Here is a 10,000-nt window from a genome sequence, read left to right on the forward strand (position 1 = left end):
GCCCCCGCCAAGGACGACACGCTGAGGTTCTACATCCCGCCGGCTCTGGCCAACGGCACCGAGGCCTTCGTACTGGTGTCGGAGGCAGAAGGAACCGCAGTGAAGGTCTTCAACCCGACCTCGCCGCTGGTGGAGGCGGCCGGCACAGCCATCTTCTACCGCCAGGGCTTCCTCCTCCCGCTGATCGCAGAGAGCGACTTCGCCGCCTGCTACGCGGTGCACAGCGTCGCCGACGCGCAGACATCGGTGCTCGTCGTGGTGAACAAGACCTTCACGGACGGGCTTCACGTGGGAAGGAGGCCCGTGGCCGGTAGCTGGCAGGAGCTGCAAGGGACCGACTTCGTCTCCACGAGCGTCGAGCTGGCCGAGGGCGAGAGCTTCGTCTGGCACGCCTCCTCCAAGATGGCCGTCTATTTCATGGGAAGAAAGAACCGTTCTTGGTTTGGGAACCCGGCCGCCGTCATCAGCACGAGTCCAGGTACGGAACCCGCCGTTACAGCTTCAAACTGAGTTCTGCCCCTTTCCCCTGGGAGGAGCAGCCTGATGAACGCTCACATCTCCTCCGTCTGAAGCTGACGCCGCTCCGTTAGCGACGCGCTGAAGCCGATTCAAGGCCCGCCGTGAAGGACCGTGTGTTTGGCTAGCACCACCTTGTACCGCCAGCTGCCCCAGAGCCAATAACCATTAGCATGGAGCTGCTTACGTTAGCATAGCACCCCTCTCATGCATGAGCTCATGATGAGCCTCTCTGGTCTTGGATGTACCACTTGGTGCTAAGCTAGTTATGAGCTGGCAAATGCTAACAATGTAGCTGGCAAACCCATTGTTCCATATGAAGGCTAACTAGATGAACACCGCTAAGGCTACTATGCTATGGCTGCTATGCTAAGGCTGCTATGCTAAGGCTGCTACGCTAAGGCTGCAACGCTAAGGCTGCTACGCTAAGGCTGCTACGCTAAGGCTGCTATGCTAAGGCTGCTACGCTAAGGCTGCTACGCTAAGGCTGCAACGCTCCAGACCGAAGCACAGTGAGGTCCGTGGTTTCTCCTCATTGCAGTTTGTTGTGTTTCACCTCAACTCCCCAACAGATTTCCGGGGGTGCGTCTTGACCCCAGAGGTCGTCCACGTCGGCGCCGCGGCATCGGGCTGGAGGGAATCCCTGAAGTACTGCGCCGACCGGAAGATGGCGCTGCTCAGCTTCCCGGAGGCGCCGCACCACGCACAGATCTCCAGGAAACTCCTCCGGGCCGAGACCGAGGGCGAGCTGTGGGTCGGCATGCGGCGCAGCTCCCAGTCCGGGGACTGGTACTGGCTGAGCGGGGCCCCGGTCGGGGCCACCAACTGGGAGGACGGGGAGCCCGGCACGGTGCACGACGGCCAGTGCGCCGCCATGAGCCGCGACCGGGGCTTCGGCTGGAGGGACAAGAGCTGCTGCGAGGACGCCAAGCCCGTGTGCTACACCCCGCCCACCCTCCTCAACACCGCCTGAGGAACACGAGCAGCACCGAGTGGAAGCAGCTGGAGACAGGAAGCAGCTGTAGACAGGAAGCAGCTGTAGACAGGAAGTAGCTGTAGACAGGAAGCAGTTGTAGACAGGAAGTAGCTGTAGACAGGAAGTAGCTGTAGACAGGAAGCAGCTGTAGACAGGAAGCAGTTGTAGACAGGAAGTAGCTGTAGACAGGACGTATGTGTAGACAGGAAGTAGCTGGAGACCGGACGTAGCTGTAGACAGGAAGTAGGTGTAGACAGGAAGTAGGTGTAGACAGGAAGCAGCTGTAGACAGGAAGCAGTTGTAGACAGGAAGTAGCTGTAGACAGGAAGCAGCTGTAGACAGGAAGCAGTTGTAGACAGGAAGTAGCTGTAGACAGGACGTGGCTGTAGACAGGAAGTAAGTGTAGACCGGATGTGGCTGTAGACAGGAAGTAGGTGTAGACAGGAAGTAGGTGTACAGGACGTAGGTGTAGACAGGAAGTAGGTGTAGACAGGACGTGGCTGTAGACAGGAAGTAGGTGTAGACAGGAAGTAGGTGTAGACAGGACGTGGCTGTAGACAGGAAGTAGGTGTAGACAGGACGTGGCTGTAGACAAGAAGTAGGTGTAGACAGGACGTGGCTGTAGACAAGAAGTAGGTGTAGACAGGACGTGGCTGTAGACAGGAAGTAGGTGTAGACAGGATGTAGGAGTATACAGGAAGTAGGTGTAGACAGGATGTAGGTGTAGACAGGAAGTAGGTGTAGACAGGACGTGGCTGTAGACAGGAAGTAGGTGTAGACAGGACGTAGGTGTAGACAGGAAGTAGGTGAAAACAGGATGTAGGTTTAGACAGGATGTAGGTGAAAACAGGAAGTAGGTGTAGACAGGAAGTAGTTGGAGACAGGATGTAGGTATGGATAGGTGTAGACATGACGTATGTATAGACAGGAAGTAGGTGAAAACATGATGGAGGTTTAGACAGGATGTAGGTGAAAACAGGAAGTAGGTGTAGACAGGAAGTAGATGGAGACAGGACATACGTTAAAACAAGAAGTAGGTCTAGACAGGAAGTATTTGTAGACAGGAAGTTGTTGGAGACAGGAAGTAGGTGGAGCCAGGAAGTAGGTGAAAAGAGGAAGTTGTTGGAGATAGGAAGTAGGTGGAGCCAGGCTCTAGCTGTAGACCGGAAGTAGGTGAAAACAGGTAGTAGGTGGAGACAGGAAGTAAGTTGAGACAGGAAGTAGGTGGAGCCAGGCTTTAAATGTATACAGAAAGTAGGTGAAAACAGGAAGTTGTTGAAGACAGGAAGTAGTTTGAGACAGGAAGTAGGTGTAGACAGGAAGTAGGTGTACAGGACGTATGTGTAGACAGGAAGTAGGTGTAGACAGGACGTGGCTGTAGACAGGAAGTAGGTGTAGACAGGAAGTAGGTGTAGACAGGACGTGGCTGTAGACAGGAAGTAGGTGTAGACAGGACGTGGCTGTAGACAGGAAGTAGGTGTAGACAGGATGTGGCTGTAGACAGGATGTAGGTATGGATAGGTGTAGACAGGACGTATGTATAGACAGGAAGTAGGTGAAAACAGGAAGTAGGTGTAGACAGGAAGTAGATGGAGACAGGATGTAGGTATGGATAGGTGTAGACATGACGTATGTATAGACAGGAAGTAGGTGAAAACAGGATGGAGGTTTAGACAGGATGTAGGTGAAAACAGGAAGTAGGTGTAGACAGGAAGTAGATGGAGACAGGACATATGTTAAAACAAGTAGGTCTAGACAGGAAGTAGTTGTAGACAGGAAGTTGTTGGAGACAGGAAGTAGGTGGAGACAGGAAGTAGGTGCACACAGGAAGTAGGTGAAAAGAGGAAGTTGTTGGAGACAGGAAGTAGGTGGAGCCAGGCTCTAGCTGTAGACCGGAAGTAGGTGAAAACAGGTAGTAGGTGGAGACAGGAAGTAAGTTGAGACAGGAAGTAGGTGGAGCCAGGCTTTAAATGTATACAGAAAGTAGGTGAAAACAGGAAGTTGTTGAAGACAGGAAGTAGTTTGAGACAGGAAGTAGGTGGAGCCAGGAAGTAGTTTGAGACAGGAAGTAGGTGGAGCCAGGAAGTTGTTGGAGACAGGAAGTAGGTGTGTCATGTAGTGTAGTCCTTGTAAACCCCCTGCTGGTCCTTCACTGACTCGTCTTTCAGTTGTAAAGCTTTAAAGTCCTTCGGAACATGAGGACACACGACCTTCTGACCTTCTGACCTTCTGACCTTCTGACCTTCTGACCTTCAGGCGATGACTGAAGAGGAAGCCGGGTTATGGTTGGTAGCTTTAATTCATTTATCAACATATTAACCTTTTATGAATCGTGGTTTGAATATAGATATATAAGAGTTAATGTCTAAGATAATAGAGAATGTATTAATTGTTTAGACAGTCTGTGATCTGATTGGTCAAAGGACATGACCGCTTATTGATCAGCTGATCCATGACTCCTCCCCCTTCACACAGAGTAATGTTTGATATCTGAGACGAAATGTTCATTCGTTTGAATAAACTCAATTCAACCTCTGATTGTTCTGATAAATCTGTTCTGTTTGGAACTGTGGTTCTGTGTTATTTATTTATATACATATAATTATATATATATAAATAAATATAGATTATATATATAACAAAATATATATGTATAATACACATATATATACATAAATATATATATATATACATATATCTATAAATATAATATATATATATATCTATAAATATACATATCTACATATATAAAAAATATATATATCTATATATCTATATCTATAAATATACATATATATTTCGTTGGATATGAATATAAAACTCATCACAGTAGAATAAAGTGATGAATAAGTAACTTATTATCATAGCGTAAGTACATATGTTGTACAAGTACATGTTGTACTAGTACATGTTGTACTTGTATTAGGTATTGATCCTACAAGGCGTCCTGCAGGCTTACTTGCCCAACAGGCTGCCTGCAGCGTCCACAGCCCCGTGCCCAGCAGGAGGAGCTTGAGCCCCAGAGACAGGAACAGGAGGAGCAGGAGAGGTGATGCCCCGCCCCCAGGCAGGGGCAGAGGGCAGGAAGTACAGGCGGCCTGCTCCTTGCCCAGCGGGTTGGAGGCGCTGCAGGTGTAGCGCCGGCCCGGCTCCACGACGCTCAGCTGGCTGCGGACAGGAAGTGAGCCGCCCGAGCGGGCGGAGCCAGCCCACAGGTCGTCAGGCGGGCCACTGGGACGTCCGGCAGGAGGACCCTGGACCTGCACAGGGCGGAACCCGGACGCCCAGAACCCTCACCCACAGGGACTGGATCCCTGGAGGAGCTGGGGAGGATGGAGGACACAAGGGTGAAGGAGAAGGACAGGATCCTGGGGCCGGAGGACACAAGGGGGAAGGAGGGGGACAGGATCCTGGGAGGAGCTGGGGAGGAGGGAGGACACAAGGGTGAAGGAGAAGGACAGGGTCCTAGGGAGGGCTGGGGAGGACGGAGGACACAAGGGGTGAAGGAGAAGGACAGGATCCTAGGAGGAGGACACAAGGAGGGACAGGATCCTAGGAGGAGCTGGGGGAGGACGGAGGACTGAGGGTGAAGGACAGGATCCTGGGAGGAGGACACAAGGGTGAAGGAGAGGACAGGATCCTAGGAGGAGCTGGGGAGGATGGAGGACACAAGGGTGAAGGAAGGACAGGATCCTAGGAGGAGCTGGGAGGACGGAGGACACAAGAGTGAAGGAGGATGGGATCCCTAGGAGGAGCTGGGAGGACGGAGGACACAAGGGTGAAGGAGAGGGACAGGATCCTAGGAGGAGGACACAAGGGTGAAGGAGGGACAGGATCCTAGGAGGAGCTGGGGAGGACCCGGAGGACACAAGGGTGAAGAAGGACAGGATCTCGGAGGAGCTGGGGAGGACGGAGGACACAAGGGTGAAGGAGAAGGGCTGGGATCCTAGGAGGACACAAGGGTGAAGGAGAGGACAGGATCCTAGGAGGAGCTGGGAGGATGGAGGACACAAGGGTGAGGAGAAGGACAGGATCCTGGGAGGAGGACACAAGGGTGAAGGAGAGGGACAGGACCCTGGGGGGAGCTGGGGAGGACGGAGGACACAAGGGTGAAGGAGAAGGACAGGATCCTAGGAGGGAGGACACAAGGGTGAAGGAGAGGACAGGATCCTAGGAGGGGAGCTGGGGAGGATGGAGACACAAGGGTGAAGGAAGGACAGGATCCTAGGAGGAGCTGGGGGAGGATGGAGACACAAGGGTGAAGGAGAAGGACGGGATCCTAGGAGGAGCTGGGAGGAGGGAGGACACAAGGGTGAAGGAGAAGGACAGGATCCTAGGAGGAGGACACAAGGGTGAAGGAGAGGGACAGGATCCTAGGAGGAGCTGGGGAGGACGGAGGACACAAGGGTGAAGGAGAAGGACGGGATCCTAGGAGGGAGGACACAAGGGTGAAGGAGAGGGACAGGATCCTAGGAGGAGCTGGGGAGGACGGAGGACACAAGGGTGAAGGAGAAGGACAGGATCCTAGGAGGAGCTGGGGAGGACGGAGGACACAAGGGTGAAGGAGAAGGACAGGATCCTAGGAGGGAGGACACAAGGTGAAGGAGAGGGACAGGATCTAGGAGGGAACTGGGGAGGATGGAGGACACAAGGGTGAAGGAGAAGGACAGGATCCTAGGAGGAGGACACAAGGGTGAAGGAGAGGGACAGGATCCTAGGAGGAGCTGGGGAGGACGGAGGACACAAGGGTGAAGGAGAGGGACAGGATCCTAGGAGGAGCTGGGGAGGACGGAGGACACAAGGGTGAAGGAGAAGGACGGGATCCTAGGAGGGGAGGAGGACACAAGGGTGAAGGAGGGACAGGATCCTAGGAGGAGCTGGGGAGGACGGAGGACACAAGGGTGAAGGAGATGGACAGGATCCTAGGAGGGAGGACACAAGGGTGAAGGAGAAGGACAGGATCCTAGGAGGAGCTGGGGAGGACGGAGGACACAAGGGTGAAGGAGAAGGACAGGATCCTAGGAGGGAGGACACAAGGGTGAAGGAGAGGGACAGGATCCTGTAAGGGAGGCCACAAGGCTGAAGGACAGGATCCTAGGAGGGAGGACACAAGGCTGAAGGAGAAGGACAGGATCCTAGGAGGAGGACACAAGGCTGAAGGAGAGGATCCTAGGAGGGAGGACACAAGGGTGAAGGAGAGGATCCTAGGAGGAGGACACAAGGGTGAAGGAGAGGATCCTAGGAGGAGGACACAAGGGTGAAGGAGAGGATCCTAGGAGGGAGGACACAAGGCTGAAGGAGAGGATCCTAGGAGGGAGCTGGGGAGGACGGAGGGACACAGGGCTGAAGAGGAGGATCCTAGGAGGGAGGACACAAGGGTGAAGGAGAGGATCCTAGGAGGAGGACACAAGGGTGAAGGAGAGGATCCTAGGAGGGAGGACACAAGGGTGAAGGAGAGGATCCTAGGAGGGAGGACACAAGGCTGAAGGAGAGGATCCTAGGAGGAGGACTGGGGTGAAGGAGAGGATCCTAGGAGGAGGACACAAGGCTGAAGGAGGATCCTGGGAGGAGGGAGGACACAAGGCTGAAGGAGAGGATCCTGGGAGGGAGGACACAAGGGTGAAGGAGAGGATCCTAGGAGGAGGACACAAGGCTGAAGGAGAGGATCCTAGGAGGGAGGACACAAGGGTGAAGGAGAGGATCCTAGGAGGGAGGACACAAGGCTGAAGGAGAGGATCCTAGGAGGAGGACACAAGGGTGAAGGAGAGGATCCTAGGAGGAGGACACAAGGCTGAAGGAGAGGATCCTAGGAGGAGGACACAAGGCTGAAGGAGAGGATCCTAGGAGGAGGACACAAGGCTGAAGGAGAGGATCCTAGGAGGAGGACACAAGGCTGAAGGAGAGGATCCTAGGAGGGAGGACACAAGGCTGAAGGAGAGGATCCTAGGAGGACACAAGGGTGAAGGAGAGGATCCTAGGAGGGAGGACACAAGGGTGAAGGAGAGGATCCTAGGAGGGAGGACACAAGGCTGAAGGAGAGGATCCTAGGAGGAGGACACAAGGCTGAAGGAGAGGATCCTAGGAGGACGGACCCTCCACTCTCAGCCGGGTCCCCATCTCGTCCTGGAGGCTGACCGGGTCGCGCCCCATGACCTCCAGCCGGCAGTAGTAGCGGCCGCTGTCCTGCAGGGCGGCGCCGCTGATCCTCATGGACAGGTCGTGCTCCCTGGGGTTCCCCTCCAGTCGGTACCGCCGGTCCCGCCGGGGGCCCGGCTCGCAGGCGGAGGCCCCGGAGCCACAGCAGCTGCAGCGGAGCAGCACAGTGGCGTCGGGGCCGTGGCCCCGGAGCCACAGCAGCCGCAGCGCGGCGTGCTGCGCGTGCGGCGGGTGGCTGAAGCTGCAGGGCAGCAGCACCGCGTCGCCCTGCAGCGCGCGCACCTCCACCGGCACCGCCACGGACCAGCCGTCGCCCCCGGAGACGGGCGCTGCCGCGGGACGGAGGGGCCACACTTATACATATGTATAAAGATCAATACACATACATATGTATAAAGATCAATATATATACATATGTATAAAGATCAATACACATACATATGTATAAAGATCAATATATATACATATGTATAAAGATCAATATATATACATATGTATAAAGATCAATACACATACATATGTATAAAGATCAATATATATACATATGTATAAAGATCAATACACATATGTATAAAGATCAATATATATACATATGTATAAAGATCAATATATATACATATGTATAAAGATCAATATATATATACATATGTATAAAGATCAATACACATACATATGTATAAAGATCAATATATATACATATGTATAAAGATCAATACACATACATATGTATAAAGATCAATATATATACATATGTATAAAGATCAATACACATACATATGTATAAAGATCAATATATATACATATGTATAAAGATCAATACATACATATGTATAAAGATCAATATATATACATATGTATAAAGATCAATACACATACATATGTATAAAGATCAATATATATACATATGTATAAAGATCAATATATATACATATGTATAAAGATCAATACACATACATATGTATAAAGATCAATATACATACATATGTATAAAGATCAATACACATACATATGTATAAAGATCAATACATATACATATGTATAAAGATCAATATATATACATATGTAAAAGATCAATACATACATGTGTATAAAGATCAATATATATACATATGTATAAAGATCAATACATATACATATGTATAAAGATCAATATATATACATATGTATAAAGATCAATATATATACATATGTATAAAGATCAATATATATACATATGTATAAAGATCAATACACATACATATGTATAAAGATCAATATATACATATGTATTAAGATCAATACATATACATATGTATAAAAGGTGTCACATACATATGTATAAAGATCAATATATATACATATGTATAAAGATCAATATACATACATATGTATAAAGATCAATATATATACATATGTATACAGATCAGTGTGTGTGTGTGTGTGTGTGTGTGTGTGAGTGTGTGTGTAGGTGTGAGTGTGAGTGTGTGTGTGTGTGAGTGTGTGTGTAGGTGTGTGTGTGTGTGTGTGAGTGTGTGTGTGTGTGTGTAGGTGTGAGTGTGAGTGTGTGTGTGTGTGTGTGAGTGTGTGTGTAGGTGTGTGTGTGTGTGTGTGTGTGTGAGTGTGTGTATAGGTGTGTGAATAGTGTGTGTGTGTGAGTGTGTGTGTGTAGTGTGTGTGAGTGTGTGTATATGTGGTGTGTGTGTGTAGGTGTGTGTGTGTGTAAGTGTGTGTGTATGTGTGTGTGTAGTGTGTGTAAGTGTGTGTATAATAGGTGTGTATGTGAGTGTGTGTAGTGTGTATATGTGTGTGTGTGTGTTAGTGTGTGTGTAAATGTGTGTGTGTGAGTGTGTATGTGTGTAGGTGTGTGTAAGTGTATGTATGTGTATATATGTAGGTGTGTAAGTATATGTATGTATGTGAATTGGTAAGTATGTGTATGTGTATGTGTAGAGTGTGAAGTGTAGTGTGTATGTGTGTATGTATATATATGATATATGTATGAATGTATGTGTAATATATAAGTATATGTATATATATAGTGTAGTATATATATAGTATATGTATATGTAAGTATATATATGAAATATATGTAGTATATATATATATATATATATATATGTATGTAAAGTATATATAGAATATATATATATATGTAAGTATATACATATATAAATATGTATATATATATAAATATATACATATTTATATAAATATAAATATGTATATATATAAATATATATGTGTATATATAAGTATATATATATATGTATATAAATATAATATATATATATATGTGTAAATATATATATATATATATAAGTGTATATGTGTATATATATATGTATATATATAAATGTAAGTGTATATATGTAA

At 48.8% G+C, this 10,000-nt stretch overlaps 2 protein-coding genes across 2 annotated transcripts in view; one reads left to right on the plus strand and one right to left on the minus strand.

The window, feature by feature from the left end:
* LOC130213175 (uncharacterized) overlaps positions 1–1,572 on the plus strand; it is a 7,402-nt gene extending 5,830 nt beyond the window's left edge. The window contains exons 2-3 of the mRNA XM_056444641.1: positions 13–478; positions 1,089–1,572. Coding sequence (XP_056300616.1) covers positions 13–478; positions 1,089–1,489 — 867 coding nt within the window. The 3' untranslated portion in view covers positions 1,490–1,572. The remainder of the gene's footprint in view (positions 1–12; positions 479–1,088) is intronic.
* A 2,172-nt stretch (positions 1,573–3,744) lies between these two features.
* Positions 3,745–10,000, minus strand: part of LOC130213176 (sialic acid-binding Ig-like lectin 15) — a 9,061-nt gene continuing 2,805 nt past the window's right edge. The window contains exons 2-8 of the mRNA XM_056444642.1: positions 7,585–7,977; positions 6,353–6,369; positions 5,567–5,577; positions 5,307–5,392; positions 4,794–4,912; positions 4,452–4,752; positions 3,745–3,755 (exon numbers count right to left, since the gene is read on the minus strand). Coding sequence (XP_056300617.1) covers positions 3,745–3,755; positions 4,452–4,752; positions 4,794–4,912; positions 5,307–5,392; positions 5,567–5,577; positions 6,353–6,369; positions 7,585–7,977 — 938 coding nt within the window. The remainder of the gene's footprint in view (positions 3,756–4,451; positions 4,753–4,793; positions 4,913–5,306; positions 5,393–5,566; positions 5,578–6,352; positions 6,370–7,584; positions 7,978–10,000) is intronic.

The sequence above is a fragment of the Pseudoliparis swirei genome, chromosome 22 (genome assembly GCF_029220125.1).
Source record: "Pseudoliparis swirei isolate HS2019 ecotype Mariana Trench chromosome 22, NWPU_hadal_v1, whole genome shotgun sequence".
NCBI lineage: Eukaryota > Metazoa > Chordata > Actinopteri > Perciformes > Liparidae > Pseudoliparis > Pseudoliparis swirei.